This window comes from Sinohyriopsis cumingii, chromosome 5 (assembly GCF_028554795.1).
Source record: "Sinohyriopsis cumingii isolate HCF-2022 chromosome 5, ASM2855479v2, whole genome shotgun sequence".
NCBI classification, from domain to species: domain Eukaryota; kingdom Metazoa; phylum Mollusca; class Bivalvia; order Unionida; family Unionidae; genus Sinohyriopsis; species Sinohyriopsis cumingii.
In genome coordinates, this window is record NC_142965.1 from 36191927 (window position 1) to 36212770 (window position 20844).

At 33.7% G+C, this 20844-nt stretch overlaps 1 protein-coding gene across 2 annotated transcripts in view; it reads right to left on the bottom strand.

The window, feature by feature from the left end:
* LOC149798940 (cAMP-dependent protein kinase catalytic subunit 3-like) overlaps positions 1–20587 on the bottom strand; it is a 155543-nt gene extending 134956 nt beyond the window's left edge. Inside the window, exon 1 of one of the 2 annotated variants that reach the window (XM_089957855.1) lies at positions 20241–20587. In XM_089957855.1, coding sequence (XP_089813981.1) covers positions 20241–20352 — 112 coding nt within the window. In that variant the 5' untranslated portion in view covers positions 20353–20587. The remainder of the gene's footprint in view (positions 1–20240) is intronic. The other variant, XM_089957856.1, reaches the window with a different exon arrangement.
* Positions 20588–20844: the final 257 nt, after the last annotated feature.

Sequence of the window (20844 nt, forward strand, 5' to 3'; positions counted from 1 at the left end):
CAAAGTGCATAGAAAATTAAAAACTAAAAGTAAAAAATGTAACATCTTTAAAACAAGAGATTGTACCATTCTATCACTCTTGCGATGCATTTCTTCTGGAAAATTACAAGGCGACCATATATTTGTTACACTTCATATAAAACATCATAAACTTGGATATATTAAGTTGTGGGGAAAAAAGCCACTGATATACCCAATTATTAAAATATTTTGAAAAATGTCATTTTTGGTTCCAGATTTGCTATTGTTTTAGTGTCAGTATTATCCTTCTATAATTAACTGGTTTCCACTCAAACTATATATTTTTTTTAAAAATCATTTTTTTTCTTTTAGTCAACTATACTATATAATTTCTCCCAACAACTACATTGTATTCCACTTGACTGTTTTTAAAAACTAAATATCACTTGACAACAAAATGATTTAAGCTACCATGAAAATAAACCTAATTAACATGGATTTCCAGTAAAGCATGAGGGTGATTCAGTTTTATTCTATCAGGTCCACAAAATTACGCCTTGAAAGATGGTAATAAAAAGTTAGTTGTTGCTGCTTACATGTTTTTTTCTCAATTTGGACCAGTGCTTGCATATTCTTTTTCTAAATATATCCTGTGCTGACATAAACCATATGGTGTATGGGATTGATCTAAGGCCTAATTCACAGACCCAGGGGTAATCATTAAATTTTAGGGACTGACTATTTTTCGGCCCTTGAATAGCTTAAAAAAATATACTTTTCTGATTTGTAGAAAAAAAAGAACTGTTATATCCATTTTAAATAGTTGAAAAAAAATATGTTGAAGTAAATAATTTGTAAAATTCCTGGCTCAAAAGATAATCCCAGGTCCTGCACAGAAAAGTTAATGATTGGTCCCCAGCCATCACTGAAGTACCGGTAAGATAATTTGGAAACATCTTTGTTGGTTGTCCAAGAAAGAAACAATATTATCTGTAAACTAGGCCTTGTGACCTTTGAATTTTACTTGAAGATACTTATTTGGCATTTAAATGGATAAATAAATTGAAAGGTAATTGAATATGATGATATTTGAGTACATTCATGACTGATGTCCAGGAGCTGATTACAATATGTTCTGGTCAAAACCTTTTATCTATACTAGACATGCCAGGCATATACCGGTACAGAGATTTTATGATTGCAGCTTAAAACATTGTCAAGATCTGTTAAATAGACCACATTCACTCAAACATTCAATATTTTCTTTTCTGGTACATTATCAAAAAGGTTTTTAATTGCCTTTGCATAGAAAAACATTTATCTCACAAGATGGAAGTCACCAGACTCAACAAAAACAAAAATGCTAGTATTAAACCTAACACTATTTTTGTTCATTGTCGTCATTCTGGAATCACATTTTAAACAGTTGCTGAGAAAACAGAGGAAAATTAAACAGATTTATTGAATTTTCCAAAAAATTATATTAACTTATAACATTTCCATGTAATAATTCATGTTTATGGTCTCTTAGCAATCACTAAGTAATATTTTTTCTGTAATGATCGATACAAAAATACATTGATCAATTAATTTTAAAATATGTTGAAGGTGTCCCATGACTTATAATACATGAAACAAATGCTACAATTTTGTGTTCTATAATTTACAGGTCATAAAAAATTACTTTTGAAAATATTAAAGAGTGTCTCAAGACTTACAGTGTCCCAAGATATACAGTCGTTACAGTAAGGTCAGATTTTAAATATTTCTTTTATATCTCGCTTACAAGACGATCTATACATTAATAATTTTTGTTGTAAAAAACAGTCAACTTATAAGCAAGTGTATATGGAACACACACACACACATTACACACACACAACACACACACATATTACACACCCTTAAGCTCACCTTGCTGAATCTTAGAAAAGACAATAACAAATGTCCAAAGTGTCTTTCATTTTAAAAGATTCACCAAAGGAAAATTAAATGATTTTCTTTTACTGCAGTGTGATTGTTTATGCATGGTCTTTAATATAATTTAACCTGTATTAGATCATATACAGTAAGATTAGAGATGAATCACCCATTCTAAATCCCACATAACTGCAAATCTCATTTTCTACTTCCTTGGTTCTCTGCTAGGATAATCTCCTAGTAATAAAAAAAAATACATCTACACTGCAATCAATTAGGGACTTCTAGGACTACCAGGAATTTTTTCTTTCTCCCAGTATCTGATACTCTTTTAGTATAGTTATGGATGACCTTGCACTTTAAAATATACTAAACAGATGACTAAGACTGCAGGATTTTACACACATTTTACACTCCTACATGTTTACACATATAATGGCTTAGTTTAGTATACTGATGGTAAACATTTACAAAACCACTAACTGTGAAAATGAATGTTCATTTGCTTGTATGTGATGCAACAACTACTCATTTTAATTCAATGATATATCTCATCTTAAGATAATTTATTAATACAATTTTTCTCTCAATTATTTTCTTAAAGTATGGAAAATTGTCATAATGAATGTGGCTACAAGGCTGATGAAAACTGGTTGTAATGCGCATAGTACACAGTAGGTTAATTTACCAATTTCGCTAACAACAAATATAATCTTTAAACTGCATTATTTACCTTTGAAAAAAATATGTTCACTGAGAGAGCCTTTGATGAGTAACATTTTAGTTTCAAGAAACACAGTTTTTGTTTGTAAGCAACTATTTTTTTAGAGACATAACACTAGCATCCTCTGTGCATGTCAATGCTGTACAACTGGTTGCATTATATACCTTATCATAATGACCCTAATAGTAAGGGTGCTTGAAGCTTCACCTAAATTGCCAGATAAATTAAACAAAACCATGTCTTAAAAACAGAATCCTGTCAAAATAAAAGGTAAAGCATTACAGATGACATAAATTCTGGTCAAGTGAGGTTCAGCATATACACAGTCAATGATTGGATTGTAAAAGCCATCAGGTGTAATACTAATGTGAAATCCAGTGAAAGGTTGAGTTTGGAATCATTTCAATTAAGTGTTTTAATTACTATAACTGCATACATGTTTACAAACTTTGGTAAGTGTTGCAGACTTACATATGACTCCACATGACCTTTCTTTTGACTTTATAAATACATATTTTGTAACATACTTTACATGTATATAATTGATTTCACATTCCCAATTAAAATATGCACTTGTCATGCCATGCAAAAAAATTACACATTCTTTATATTTTCTTATAACAGTTATGGTTTATCATTTATTGTTCATCAATACTATATACAAGTCCCTCTCTTATGAGCTACCATCCTTCTGCAATGAGAAGATACCTTTTATTTACATTTTTAACTTAAATACATTCATTAATTTCAAATATATTAACAAATTTTTAAAATAACATGTCTGTAATATTTAGTAATAATGAATAAACAATGATGAAAATAATGTGATATCATTACATGTATATATAACTATAATAGCAAATGTATATAAGCTGCTACCTAAAACCAGTTTCTTACTCAGATATTACCAGACTGTATTAGACTCATTACTAGTTATAATAAAAAGAGAATTAAACTGAATCATTTATATAATGGACATTCCAAGGACTATAAAATGTTGTCCTTGCAGGCCAATGTGTTTTACAATGAGGTAAAATCATATTATGCAAGTTAAATTACAAAATGGGTCCATCTGTGTCGTCATTTATGAGCAGATGTCCATTGCTTAGGTGTCTATTAATAACAGACAACAAAGTAAGAAACTGTCTGAATATAAAATTTTAATTCATGGTCAATCTTCCAAACTTCTGATTTTTAACAGCAATGCTCTGAGAGAAACATGGATTAAAAAAAAAGTTGAGATAATCTCACCATTTGCTTTCCTACATACATTGCCTGCCAAATTTTAATGAGACTAAATGACTTTACGTCATTTTTAATTTTGAAAGATTTGCATCTGTGTTTAATTTTTGCACTTGGATATTTTTTAATTACCAGTGGGCCAGGTTTCAGTGAATGTCCAATTCTACGTAACATTAAATTTTACCAGTGCTATGAATGGACTTAGAGACTTGATAAAGAGATTAAATACAGCCATCTTATTAATCACCAGAATGTATGCACTGCCAGACTAGGACAATCTTTCTACTCATCAGAATCAAAGCTAAGGTAAATATACTATACATTATCAATTTTAAACACACCTGCCACAAAACATCACAGAACCCATCAGTGAATAAACATTTGATATATGCAGTGAATATCAAGATCAATAAATGAATCAATAATACATAGATGTAATATGGCTTAATAAATAGAGACCATGAAATATATATTACTGAAAGAATAATGCATACTGACTGACTACCATTATAGCTTTTTTATACATGCAACTTCTGTCACATGATAATGCACCAACAAATCATAGTCTATGTTGTTGGCTCTGCATAAGATTTGAACAAACAGCATTAGGTTATGGTAGATGCTGTTCTACACTATGTATGTATGTATGTATGTATGTGTGTATGTGTGTGTGTGTGTGTGCATGTTTGTGTGTGTGTGTGTATGTATGAGCATATCAGCACAATCATGGCTATATAGTACCAAGGAATTTTAGACATCCCCAAATAAGACATACAATGCAAATATAAAGGCCAAGATGGGTAAAATCCTTTAATTACAGTGTTAAGTTTTAACATAAACCTAAGTTTAAAAGTCCACAGCCTTCTCAGTGTGAACATCATCACAGGACATCTCTCAGGTCAAATTAGTGACACCTCTTACAACATGAAGGATTGTGCACTAATCCTATTCTACATCCCCAGACTTGCTGGGGAAAATATAGACAGATGAATACCTTGTACTGTGCTCCCTCATCTTATATAAAATGATGTTATGAAGCATTTCAACAAGCCAAGTCCCAATGGTGCATTAAATAAACACACTAGGGCATTTCCAAATCTGAAATCATGTTACCAATGTATGAATGGGGTCTTAATGTGCTATAAACATAAATACAATGAAATAAATACGAATGCTGAAATAATATTTGACAAACCTAATGTACCCTGAGGTAGTTCTGTACAATAATATCACAATGTGTTAGCAGTGAGGCAAATAAACAGAAGATCAATGTGTCAACAATCCTGTATGGTATCCTTTTTCTTAAGGTACCAATGCACGCTGAAAAAATAATATTGTAAATTTTCCAGATCAGTCTTCAATCAGAGAACAAGATTCAAGACAAATATACTAGTATGGTCTACGCAAAGCCAAACATTCCTAATAAATTCTGTCCTCTAAAGAACAAACTTATAAATGTCCCACAGAGCTAATAATAATACTTAAAACACACACACACACACATATACATATACACAAAATATTAAAATACTCAGGGTACAACTATGTGAGGGAAATCTGGAAGCCGATCATTATTTTAAACAAAGTCTACAAATTCTTTGATAAAGTTTTAGCCTCTTTAAAGTTATGAAACTTTCAGTCTGACCCTGAGTTCCTTGCTCAAAAACTTTAGAAAATACATGACTTGGAAATCATAACATTCTTGTGCTTGAGTTTGATCATGTGATTTTGTTTTGACAAATCACAAATAATATCACTTTAGAAAACTCATTTCTGAGTGGGGGCCCCAAGTGGCCAAGTGGTCTAAAGCGCTCTCCGTTACGGGTCACTGCCATCTCACCTCTGTCTGCGTGGGTTCAAGTCTCGGATTCGACTAATGTGGGCATGTGAGAACACTTGCCAGTAGCTTCTCGTGGGTCACTGGTAATTTCCCGGGTTTTCCAGGGTTCTTCCTCCACCATTAATACTGGCCGCCATGTATAGCCTATCATGTGCTGAAAAATGGTGTTAAACCCTACAACAACAACAACAACAACAACATTTCTGATTGGCTGACAGTAAAAACTGAATCTCATATTCAAGCTCAGAGTTTTATGATCTCAGCCTGGCAGAGGTCATTAGGTACAAGCATTCACTAATCACCCACTGTGGCACTTAAATTAAAAACAGAAAACAGTTGCAGTCATAATACAAACCCAGCTCTTTATTGGCTAATCATCACCAGTTAATGCACCCTAATATAATCTGCTTCTAAGATGCTTTTTTACTTTATTACTGTTCTAATAATCATTTAGTCAAGGACTTGAAAGCAGTACTATATTACCCTGTTGCTACATGAGTGTGTTTGTCTGTCTGTCTGTCTGTTCCTTAACACACTGAATTTGCTGGACATGACTCCTAGTTCAAAGGTTTTGACAGACACATTGGTCATAAGGTATTTAGGATATCACTCAACCCAAACTTGTGCATACATCCTTTGCAATTCATAGATATGTACCTATGGTTTGAGGCCTACGGAGGGGTTTAAACATATTTTTAAAATGAATAAGTAAATATTACATTACTGCTTATCTATGAATCCCATCAAAACATCTGTTAACTATGGAAAATGTAAGGACCTTTGATCCTGACTATAAAGACAATGGAACAAATGGGTACAGTCCTTAAAATACAAAGTCCAAAACCTCAGTGTCAACATCATCGTGGGCACATCCCAGGTCCAAAAGGCTACAACACCATTAGTCACCTCTTATGACATATTGGATGGTGTGGGGGGCACTACCCGGTATTCTCTGTCCCCATGCCTGCTGGAGAAATATTACAACAGGAACAGTCCATCCTTTTCACCAACAACCAGAAAAATAACATAATATACTTGTACAGACTGAGAAAATTATTACTGTTTCATGAACACTGTCAATCCTTATGTCCAACAAGCAGCAAATGAAAGAGTTTCACAAAATATTGGTACAGACTGAGAAACTGTGGAAAAAATGAAGACCTTTTTTTTAAAGGGGATTAGCAAGAGGGGTTAACCCTCTATCTACTTACAGATATACAAGTAATTTTTTTCCATACATGCCTGTGGATATTTACCACATTATTTTATTTTCTGATCCATCCAATTTATGAACCCAAAGTTTTGTCATTAAATTAGTAAAGAGAATTCCCTGCATCTATATTTTTTATATAAAAAGATTACATTGTTCAAACAAAGGACTGGTTTTTCCATCAGAAAAGCATTTCTTTAGATATATGTGCAGATAAAACACTGTACCAGTCTGAAGTTGCATGATTAAGAAAGAACTGGTAGACCTGGCTCATATTAGTGTCCTTAAATTCCCAAGAGAAAACAACATTCAGTCATCCAAAGATTAAGTGCTAAAAATAAGCAGATTTGTTATCCCAAAATGTCTGGGAGGTGAGTCAATAATAATAAACTGTGAATCAGAATGTATCACAAGTTTTGCTGTCAGAGAAATCTGCAAAACTCATTGGCCCTTAGTCTGTCCGACATCAGTAGCAAAAAGGAAGCTTAGAAAACAGTAGATTGCACACAGATGTTTCTTTCTTGATTGCCTTTCTTCAACCAATAAATGTTTAGAAAATTACATTGATCAGTTTTACTATTATTTTTTTAAATAAAAATGACAGCATTGAAAATTATATATATATATATATATATATATATATATATATATATATATATATATATATATATATAACAGACTTTCTCAGTGGCTAAAATATTCCAAATTCCAATGTCATTTTTTTAAATTAATGCTAATGTATTGCTTATAGGAAAAAATACTGTTTTCATGCACAACCTTCATCCCAAAATGCTGATATAAAGAGCTATGACCTCAGTTAGAGGTATGTGGTGTCAATGATCCCAGCTACTATATACAAAATATATTACACCTCTGATTGCTTGTGGGCCCAGAGGTATTAACCTTCCCCTGACCACTTGCTATGCTGATACAGTGTAGTTCTTATCAGCGTATAATGTGTAGTCCATAAATTTTGTATAGTTTTAGTCATTATTCTGAACACATTAATAACAGACAAGTTGAAATGAACGTGAAAATTTCCTATTTAAACATATGCTGAATGCATTTGTATTGCATTCCATATTTGTCATATATTAAAAATGCTATAAAATCCATTTTTCTTTATATTTGTTAACTTTGGTATTCACACACACACACACACAGAATTACACTGTAAACTCAGTCATCTAATTCTAAATAAAATGACATTTTAGGGGTTTTAAGTAAATTTTCTTTTTAGATTCAGAAATCCTCAAATGAACAGGTTATTTTTCCTGTTCATATTCAAACTCAGAAGGACAAAGAATGTTCTTTCAGAGCTAATGATGATAAAGAAAACTGTTTAACACTCATGTTCAGTAAAATTTTGAGACCATTTACAAAAATTCTTTGGGAATTTATTCACACCAAAAATTACAAGGCAAGTAAATGCTTTTACCTACTGTTACAAGCCATTACTACCACTCCAAGGGCCTAGGGGTTAGAGCATCCGCCTCAGATGTGGGAGGTCATGGGTTTGATCCCAGACCAAGTCATACCAAAGACTTACAAAAATGGTACTAACAGCTGCCTTGCTTGGCGCTCAGCATTAGGAGGTCAGTGTTAGGACTGGTCAGCCTGGTGTCAGGATAATGTGACTGGGTGGGACATCATGCTACATGTCTGCGGCATGATGCCCCAGTGCTAGACATCACTATAAACTGTCACATTGCAGACAATGTAGCGATATGACTGAAAAGTTGTTAAAGCTACATTAAAAATAAAAAAAACACACACAAGCCATTTCTCCTGCATCCTGTCTTAGTACTTTTCTTCTTGTTCTTCTAACAATTGTGACTGATAAAGATACTGCACATATGCTGATGGACTGGTCCACATTATTTTTCATTACTGACAGATGTGTGCAAACAAGAGGAAACCTGCATAATACCAGTCTGCTCCTTGCTGCCTGCCATGTAGCCTTTTATCACAAGTAAACATTGCTAAACAGTTCTGCAGGCAATTACTTAGAACTGGATGAACTTGTACACAACACACTAACAGAAGCCAGGTGTCAGTGACGCAATGAAAGTTGTATTTCAGCTAAAAATAGCAACTTTGATCAGATCAAATACAGCATAACAATCTATACATATTATTTTGAGCTACCCCAAATTGGGAACACTCAACAACTTTTATTCTAAACTGCTTATTATTATCAGCAGCGAAAATATTAAAGCCATAATTTTCACCAGAACTTCAAAGTTATAAGAAAGTATCCTAGTATTCAATACCTGTGCACAATATGCAATTCCACTGATTGGTATAGCCACAGGTGATGGACATTAGTTCGAAAAAGCAGACATGTATGAGCAACACAAGGCTACTAATGGGCGCTACCTTTCTGCACCTGGAATATACCTTGTGATGATGTTCCAGACGAGGCCTTGAGATTTTTAAAAAGACCACAGTTTATTTGTATAAAAGCTTAGATGTTGTATTTTAAGGACTTGACCCTTACTTGCCATTATCTTTGTTTGCATTGCCTTCTTAGTGGACCTAAATGTACACTCCACTATGCAGGCAATATTGTAATGATGTGCAATTAAACCCAAATGTCATACATACATGACTTTTTAAAATGTACATGAAATGCTATCCTCCAGACCTAAACATACTGAAACTGCATGCCTGGAGAAAATAAAGCTTTTGAGACTGAGTTTGAGTTCCAGATTTAGTGTTAACCCCGTAATCAAGGCACTTTACTCTAGAAAACATTTTTAATTGCCTGTTAATGAAAACTTATATCAGAGTTTTATGATCTCCAAGTCTGATCTGATACGGAAGAACAAAGAAAAGCTTCACATGCATGTGATATTTCCTGTCATGCCAAGTTCCCTCCTGAATTTATGACCAAACTCCTGCTCTCCTGACCAAAAGATGCAATCCCCACTGTATTTTCATGAATACTTTGTGAGTGCTGATAACTGCACGAGACTGCATTGCCAATACAATTCTAACTGCAACATTTTGCAAGCAACTGATGGCTTTTAATTCATCTATGCAGCAGCTGGCAAGTTTTATTTTTTTATACCTTAAAATGGGGATGAAAAATACATACATTTTGAATTTTTTAAAATAATACTTTAAAATGTGCTTCTCTGATCTCTACATGTATGCAAATTTTTATAGAGCCAATAGTTTTTTTGCCACAGTGTTATAAAGACTGAACTACATGTAGCAACAAAAGATCATTTCTCATCATGTGCACTGCCTTGTGACTGACCATAATTGGAAGCTATATTGCAGCAATGTCAGTAGAAAGGCTAGTCCATCCCACTGGAAGTGGTACAGCACTGACAGTAGATAGGTTAGTCCATCCCACTGGAAGTGGTACAGCACTGACAGTAGATAGGTTAGTCCATCCCGATGGAAGTGATACAGCACTGACAGTAGATAGGTTAGTCCATCCCAATGGAAGTGGTACAGCACTGACTGACAGTAGATATGTTAGTCCAAACCATTGGAAGTGGTACAGCACTGACAGAAGATAGGTTAGTCCATCCCATTGGAAGTGGTACAGCACTGACAGAAGATAGGTTAGTCCATCCTAATGGAAGTGGTACAGCACTGACAGTAAATAGGTTAGTCCATCCCAATGGAAGTGGTACAGCACTGACAGAAGATAGGTTAGTCCATCCCGTTGGAAGTGGTACAGCACTGACAGAAGACAGGTTAGTCCAAACCATTGGAAGTGGTACAGCACTGACAGAAGACAGGTTAGTCCAAACCAATGGAAGTGGTACAGCACTGACAGAAGATAGGTTAGTCCATCCCAATGGAAGTGGTACAGCACTGACAGAAGACAGGTTAGTCCAAACCATTGGATGTGGTACAGCACTGACAGAAGATAGGTTAGTCCATCCCAATGGAAAGTGGTACAGCACTGACAGAAGACAGGTTAGTCCATCCCATTGGAAGTGGTACAGCAGTGTCATGCTGTCATGACCAAATGTGGCACAAAATCATGAAATCAATTCTTGACTTCTATGTGTCATTCCATCAAGAATTTCATTGTACTAACATATTTAAATATTTGAAAAGTTTCTTGTTTGATATTACTTTTGTGTAAAAGAATGAAAATTATGGTGAGAGAGACAGAGAGTTGTTTCTGCACATATAAGAGAAACCTAAGTATGTCACATTCCTTGGAGAATTAATGAAAGCATTTACCAAAATATATCTGCAATCCATGATTCTAAATAAAATTGTATATCTGCATACATGCAATGTTTCTGCTTTGTATTAATCAGCATACCAAACATAACCACTCCAAAAATTGCACCCCAAGTTTTTAATACCATCACCTAACAAATGCAATGTACTATTACATACTATCTCTACTCTTGTACTTTGGATGTTCACAAAACCATCATGATTATCTCAATGAACCATTTTATGCTAGTAGAAACAAGGTAACACCCCCAATTAAAGATCAATTTCAGCTAACCATCTTTCCATTCCAAACCGAACAAAGAACTCCTTAAGAAAAGTTTCAATATTCTGGTCACTACCAGTAATTTGGAACAGAATCCCAAACGAAATTACAGAAGTACAAATATAAATGTAATTCACTGGATGAAAGTTAACATGTTTGATTTGACAAATACATTACTACTTAAAGTTTAAATTCTCCAACTTTACAATTTGTTGCCTCACTATTCTGGACTGTATATATACAATGTACCTAGTTGGAGCATGTTCTTAAACATTTTATGTCTGTTATGTCCATACATACACATAACTTATTATTTGGGATGGATGCACACCCAGCCCATTGACCAAAACCCAGTTGGGTTTTGCACTACCTGGAAATAGCTGGCCGGTACAGGTTTTAAAACAAGAATATGATCTTGCAAGGTTGTCTCCCCGTCCCCTTACCAAAGTAATAAAATAATAAATTATTTTTTTTTTTTTAAATTGAAAGATAGTTAAAAAAATGGGGCAAAATTTCTCTACACATGCACCCCTACTTATAATTAATGCTCTCCAAGGTTATTATCATTATTATTATTATTATTATTTTATTTTTATTATTAAATCATTATAACATGGTATGTATGTGTATGTGTGAGAGACAGAGGCAGACAGACAGACAGATACAGAGACAATGAGAGATCTTTCTGCACTCTGATGTAATGCAGAATGCAAGATTCATAAAGCACTGTAAAACATAAAAATGAATGTCAGTAAATATGATTAATTTATGATTACCTGTCTCATCTTAATGGTGCAAAGTAGAAATGATATGTGTTGAAACAGCCCTAAGTAAAAGTGGCATGATAAAACCCTGAAAATTCAGTGATGGAAAAGAGATATGAAGAAAAAAAATGTAAATAAAATAGATAAAGAAATATATTTTCCAGAAAAACTCACAGATAAAAAAATGCCACAAAGATTCACACTTCATGTCCATATTCACATTTCATGTCCATATTCACATTTCATATCCATATTCACACTTCATGTCCATATTCACACTTCATGTCCATATTCATATTTCATGTCCATATTCACACTTCATGTCCATATTCACATTTCATATCCATATTCACACTTCATGTCCATATTCATATTTCATGTCCATATTCACACTTCATGTCCATATTCACATTTCATATCCATATTCACACTTCATGTCCATATTCACATTTCATATCCATATTCACACTTCATGTCCATATTCACACTTCATGTCCATAGTCATATTTCATGTCCATATTCACACTTCATGTCCATATTCACATTTCATATCCATATTCACACTTCATGTCCATATTCACACTTCATGTCCATATTCATATTTCATGTCCATATTCACACTTCATGTCCATATTCACATTTCATATCCATATTCACACTTCATGTCCATATTCACACTTCATGTCCATATTCATATTTCATGTCCATATTCACACTTCATGTCCATAATATATGGAATCATTATTTAGATTAGTCTTAAGTCTTAATGGTCTTAATTGCTTTTCCTCAAAACCTGTCACATCAAAACGTGAAAGCTTAGGGCCAGTATCAAAGAGTCTTTTATTTTATATGCTCAATCTCAGTTTTGGGAATATTTCAAAATGAATAAAACTCTTCTTCCTCTATTTCAAATATTTTACTACTAAAACATTTTGATATTTGAGGAGTTCATTTAAAGTTTTCACATAAACGAGGTAACAAACCATATATACTCATTTATAAGTCGAGTCCAACTGCAAAATGCACAGACACATCTGCCCTTGTATATAAGGCACAAGCAGATCTATGCAGATTGTTGCAAGTATTCAACAGAACAAACAACAAAGACCCTGATCTGCTGGTGCATAATGAGCTTAGAAGGTCAGGGTCTATGTTTGCAGCTGGACTCAACATGTAGGGCAAAAAAAGGGCATTTTTTTCATTTTTGTTTTTTTTAAATCTGAAGCTTCAATCCATGCTGACCCAGAAGAATGGCATCAGCTAGAAATTAGTCCATCTGCATATTGATTACTTGCCTTGCATGTAAGATATAAATATTGTTGTTATTTGTTTCACATGTAAGATACGCATATTGCTGTTACTTGCATGTAAAACATATGCATTTTGCTAACTATTACATGAATTACATGTAAAATATTTGCATATTGCTAATTGTTACATAAACTATATGTAAAATATATGAAAATTGCTAACTTTTACATGAATTACATGCAAAATATATGCATTTTACTAACTGTTACAAGAATTACAGGCAAAATATATGCATATTTCTAAATTTTACATGAATTACAGGCAAAATATATGCATACTGCCAACTGTTACATGAATTACTGGCAAAATATATGCATATTGCTAATTGTCACATTAATTACAGGCAAAATATATGCATATTGCCAACTGTTACATGAATTACAGGCAAAATATATGCATATTGCTAATTGTCACATTAATTACAGGCAAAATATATGCATATTGATAATTGTTACCTGAATACAGGCAAAATATGTGCATATTGCTAATTGTTACATGAATTACAGGCAAAATATATGCATACTGATAATTGTTACATTAATTACAGGCAAAATATATGCATATTGCCAACTGTTACATGAATTACAGGCAAAATATATGCATATTGATAATTGTCACATTAATTACAGGCAAAATATATGCATATTGCCAACTGTTACATGAATTACAGGCAAAATATATGCATACTGATAATTGTTACCTGAATACAGGCAAAATATATGCATATTGCTAATTGTTACATGAATTACAGGCAAAATATATGCATACTGACAACTGTTACATGAACTACAGGCAAAATATGTGCATATTGCCAACTGTTACATGAATTACAGGAAAAATATATGCATATTGATAATTGTTACCTGAATACAGGCAAAATATATGCATATTGATAATTGTTACCTGAATACAGGCAAAATATATGCATATTGCTAATTGTTACATGAATTACAGGCAAAATATATGCATACTGACAACTGTTACATGAATTACTGGCAAAATATGTGCATATTGCCAACTGTTACATGAATTACAGGCAAAATATATGCATATTGATAATTGTTACCTGAATACAGGCAAAATATATGCATATTGCTAATTGTTACATGAATTACAGGCAAAATATATGCATACTGACAACTGTTACATGAACTACAGGCAAAATATGTGCATATTGCCAACTGTTACATGAATTACAGGAAAAATATATGCATATTGATAATTGTTACCTGAATACAGGCAAAATATATGCATATTGCGATTTGTTACATGAATTACAGGCAAAATATATGCATATTGCCAACTGTTACATGAATTACAGGTAAAATATATGCATATTGCTATTACATGAATTACAGGTAATATACATACATATTGTAAACCGTCAATTGAATTACAGGTAAAATATACGCATAAATTACTAGCTGTTACATGAATTACAGGTATATATGCAAACTGCTAATTGTGACTTGTATTGCAGTAAGATGCACATTTTGCTGTTACTTGTACTACAAGCAAAAGATACATGTATAGCTGTTAAATTATTATTGGAAAAATAAGCTAAATGTAATGTATTCACAAAGATTTAATAACCTGAAAATAACTGTCTGAAACATTATCAACTAATCATCTGTCAAATTTTAGCAATATTACCAAATTACAAAACTAAATGGTTGCTTGGTTGAATTGTAAATGAATAATGGAAACTGGAATAAAAGTAAAACCAAGACAAAAAAAAGTCCTGCACTTGAGGAATTAATAATAATGAAGATGAGTTGATACTCATTATAATTATTATTATTATTATTATTACATTATTCAACTGAATACTTTGACCACACTTGTCTCATAACATGAACTGGTATAACGAAGGACCTTATAGCAAGAGAGTGCTCTATCATTATTGCTAATATTACTAATAACTGGGACTAGCATACTAGATGTATAATAGTCCCAGTTTTATTAAACATTACAAGTACTCAAGGAAATCAAAACCCTCTCCACTAGCTTAGCAGTTCTTCTCCAATGCACAATTCTTATTGTGTGCCTCTCATGGGGTCAGCTTTTTAAATCATAACGGTGGGGCAGTTGTGTATCTATCTACTAGGCATGGTTGATAAAACACTAAATGCCAATAAAAATCATTTGTTTTGCTGCTGTAAAGAATGAAAACCATGTAGGCTAATGCATTGCTTACATGCAGGTAGTTCCTTTAACTCATTCGGCCCTGTAGGAAAGACATTTTGAGGGCTATTTCTGAATACATCCTAATACATCAACTTTCAACAGATTTTCCATTAGCCTAATGCCTAGTTGTATTAGAAACATCGTTTTCCATTGGTTATTTTGCTTGCACATCAGCAGCAGGGTAAAAGTTGGAGTTCTTTTCTTTCTTTTTTTTTTGCTTAATGGACCCATCATTTTTTTATGGAGACCACTCTTTATTCCAAATGCCCATTTTATCTTAGTTTTTGCAAAGGTTCAACTGTCTGTGTGCAGTTCAGACCGGTCTGCCTTAGATCTGAGGCCAAAAGGTCAAAACTCTGAAACAATTAGACAACAGATATTTATAAAATAATGACTGATTGGAATAGTGCACTTTTTAGGCAGCAATTAACTTAAAATAGGGAAGTGAAAGTTTTCAACATCTGCAGCTTTGTTAAATTAGATTAAATAAATGGCATCTCTTGGTGGCTATTTTATCTAAGGATCCATACAACAGAATGTAGAAGAGTTGCAATGTTCTAAGACACCCCAAAAAAGGTTAATGGACTGGACTGAAGGTGAAGCCAATATACCTTTCTGGGGTGACTGACCTATCCAAACTATCAAAACGCCTTTCACATGTTACAATTTTTTAAAAAATAATAATTTGTTTCCTGTCAGCTGTTTTTCAAATTCACAATTCTATAATTTTTCAAGCCATAAACAAGTCATTTTCAGTCTAAATTCAGTTATGACTTTAGTCACCTGCATTGTAAACTTCTAATCCTTGATTTTAGTTAGAGGGTTTTGTTACCATACTTAAAACTTAAGAGGTAATTTCATTAAAAAACGTATCTTTTCAATGACATATGCTACAAGGTGGAAACAGTGTTAAAGCCCACTGATTTATATATGATACGATATAAGTTCTTAATATCATGATGATAACCAACAATCAGAGCCTCATTTTGAAGACGGTGGCGCTGATTATCAATATTATATTCTACTGTTTGTGGGTGAAAATATTATATGACAACAATTATTACAGGTCACATAAATTACAAATTATGTACACTCATGGCAGTAGCAGTAGTCATGGTGGAAATTTAACAAAATCTGCAGCAACTGGTATTTTGATAAGTAGCTTCATGTGGTTAAAGTCAGTATCACAATGGTACTGATTAATGGAGACAGCACAAAATCTGGCATTAGACAGAAGGTACAGGTCGGTGGAATGAGGTTTTGTACTTGCTACATTTAACTACCTGTATATTGTTGTGGAACTGCAAAAAGGTGCTATATATACCCATACTGACAAGTCAAGTCTAACTGCAAATAATATAGACCCGGATCTTTCATTGTATAATGCACCAGCTAAAAATGGTCCATGTTGTTTGTTCTATTGATAACTCCTGTACAAAAAATCATAGATCCAGTTCTGCCAGCACATTATGTGATGGTAGATCTGGGTCTGTGCAGTTTGCAGCTGGAACAACTTTGTGAGCAAATATAGACAGTATTCTCTTCTGACATTCATTCTCCTTAATCCCATGTATATAACCTTTTTGACACAAATACCACTGAAATGAAGGTAATTGTGCTGAATATAATTTAACATTAACTTTGCAAATAATTAATATGACATTGTTTACACTACAAATTACTAATATGACACTGGCAAAACTAATTTGTTTTGACAGAGAATAATATAAAATTTAAGATACTTAGTTTTTATTCTCTTCTTGGTTGGTTGTACTTTGAACACATTATTCACTATAAGAAAATGGGAGCAAAATTCCTTTCCAAAGTACTCACTAGATCATCCAGCTGTGAACTACCATTGGCAGGAAGCAAACATGCAGCCCTTAGGTTGTTGTTGTTGTTGTTGTTTTGGGGGTTTAATGCCATTTTTAGCACACGATAGGCTATACATGGCGGCCAGTATTAATGGTGGAGAAAAAACCCGGGAAAACCCCGGAAAGAACCACTGACCCATGAGAAGCTACTGGCAAGCTTTCTCACATACCCACATTAGCCAAATCCGAGACTCCAACCCATGCAGACAGAGGTGAGATGGCAGTGATCCATAACAGAGAGCGCTTTAGACCACTCGGCCACTCGGGGCCCCCAGCCCTTAGATAATGAGTCTCAAGCTTTACCAACTTGTCTAACATGACTCCCAAACCAAAAATGTACATAAAATGACCCAAACATAGTTTACTGCAGCTTGAGTAAACTGTACTATCTCAAAAAATATTGCTTTTGAAATCAATATATATTAGGTATTTAAAGGCAAGTCATTTACTAGCAGTAACTGTTCAAAACATGTTAAGCTCAGCATGTTTGAATGATCTGAGGAGAACACTGTTTCCAACTGTTGCCTTATTCGTAGGTTTCCTTTCTAACAAAATGTCCATTAAAGCATCTCTTCAATCTCTTATGCTAATATGAGATACAAAATTAGTCACCGCTCTGGTGGCCTAGCAGTTAAAGCATCAGCGGAAGGTCGCAGGATTGAACCCTGGCCAAATCCTACCGAAGACTTATAAAAATAGTAATAACAGCTGCCTCGCTTAGGCACTCAGCATTAAGAGGTTCTTGTTAGGACTGGTCTGATGTCAAGATAATGTCACTGGGTGGGACATCATACTACATAACTGCTAGACATCACTATAAACTGCCACACTGCAGATATCATAGCCATTATGACTGAAATTTTTTAAAGTTATCTTAAAAATCCAAATCACACAAACACACGCACACACAATGATTCCTAGAGATGCATAGGATCAATATTCCTTACTACCTGAAGTACAAATTATCAAAACTGTTTCAATTTCCCCATGTAACACTAGGTTGAAGAAATTTAACTCTAAGAAACAATTCCACAATTTTACTTTCTTTACCATAACTGAGGGCCTAATCTAGGAATTGTGTAATTCCAGAATTCATGCTAATTTTGCAGGCATCGTGCGCATGTAGTCTAAACTTTGTTAGTCTTATATATACATTAAATAATGTATAGAAAGTGTCCCCAAACATGACAGTCTTGAGCAATGTTTCCCTTTGCTTCCATCTGTGCTCCAGGGACTTCCTAATTTTCAATTTGACCCCTGTTTTGATGCTAAGGTGAATTCTGACTCTCCATCTTGCATACCTAGGGAAAATACACTTGCTTGAGACAACATAGCATAGCCATTCTGAAGAGGATTAAAGTTGGATGAAAATTTCTGGCCAGTAACCTGAGTGGATATTGACAAGTGACCAATCTACAGATATGTAATAAAGATGAAGACACTTCACAGAAAACAATTTAAGGAAGTTTTGCAGTATCAACCAACTGCTCAATACACTTGAAACAGTTAAATTACAATAACTTAAGCACAGCTACCGATACAGCAAATCACTTAAATGACTCTTTCAGTCCCATTTACAAATTATATTTTCATCTTGGTGACCTTGGCAAATTTTAATCTCATGACAACTCAAACCAAAAATTTAGCACAGTGATTTTTGAGTTTCTGCTGAAAACTGTATTAGTTGCAGTTATGTGTTTTCATCATAACATCTGTGATATGGATAGAAATGAGTATGTACATTTTGTGTGTGTATGAGTGATGCCAAAAAATTAACAGTCAACTCATTAACTGTTTATGTTCCTATAATATACAAGATTTCTTTGGGTACAACCATATTTTACTAAAATATCCACTGACTTACTTCAATGGTCTTTTATTCAGTTGACAGTGGCTTGCATATTCTTCCATGATTTTAACTGCATCAACATCAGGTGAAAATCTATTTAACACTTCCTTCCATTGACATTTAAAATAAATGTTGAAAATCATTTAGAGCTGATCTGCACATAAAGCTTACATGTAATTATTGAAGTTATTTTAGTATTTGTTACCCAGTATTCCTCATAATGTCCTTTTTAACACTTTTTTTCTTCTTCCCTGAATGGTCTCTTTTTCTTACTGTACTTATGTTTGAAAGAAGATTGTCACAGTTCAGCATATCTGTCTAATGTTATTGGAAATTTTGAAAATATGACTTAAAGTGCATCTTCTTCTTAAACATGAATTAATCTGTGCTACTGATGGGAATGGTTAAAATAAACTATACTAAGGCCTTCTTAAATATGAATATATCTGTGATGCTGATGGGAATGGCTAAAATAAACTATATTAAGACCACTGTGCAACTGTTTGTGTTAATGTAAAGACTGAACATTTATTATAAAAAAATAAGACTGAAATTTATTTTTCGTATGTAGCACCAATATGGCTGATAAATCTCTCTCTCTCTCTCTCTCTCTCTCTCTCTCTCTCTACTTCTGCATTGTGGTGGTTTAGCAGTCTGTTCCTGTGCTCTTTACCCCCCCCCCCCTTACAGCCTTACAGTTACAAACAACATACAAGTTACTACTCTAACGGTACAGTAATGCACGCTTTGGTTTTTCTGCTGGAGTACTGTTACCCGCTGATCTAAGTTGGTGCCATACACATAAATCATGTTTCTAACGGTTGCCTAAATAAAGAAAACAGGCCACCTGTACCTAAAAAAGTGGAACATAAAGTACTTACCAATCGTAGACAAAATATCATAATTTTCCAGGTTTCTCATCTCTTCGTCAACTTCCACAACCTTTTTCCCTGAACCAAGCTTCTTGGCTTTTGCAACTTTGGCTGAGGCCATTTTTTGGCCTTCTCCCACTGTCCGGCCTAGGTTTTAGAAAATGGCCAAGTTAAAAATCATTCCAAACTTCAACAGAAACATTGTCTATGAAATTCACTCCCGATATCAATGTTTAACTCAACTCAATGACACAGATTTGGATGCTGATTTCGTAAACTTCATACGAGTACCCTATACGTCCCGTCACTGTCTCACAACTGTCAAACTAAGTTCTCCAATGTAAACGCACTCACTTACTCATAAGTTATCTCCCTTATGTCGAAGTATAGTCCGTTTCATTAGTGTACCAGACTCAATTGCCATATGTAGATTGTACCACAGGGGTTCGTTACAAAGAAAATTAGGAGTCTAACCTGTAACAACATTGTTACAGGTTAGACTCCTCATTTTCTCTGTAACGAACCCCTGTGGACTGTACATAGACATTATCTTGTATCGACAGCTTTTGCGAAATAATCCCACGGAATTGTCTTCTCTATTTCCTTAGTTGGA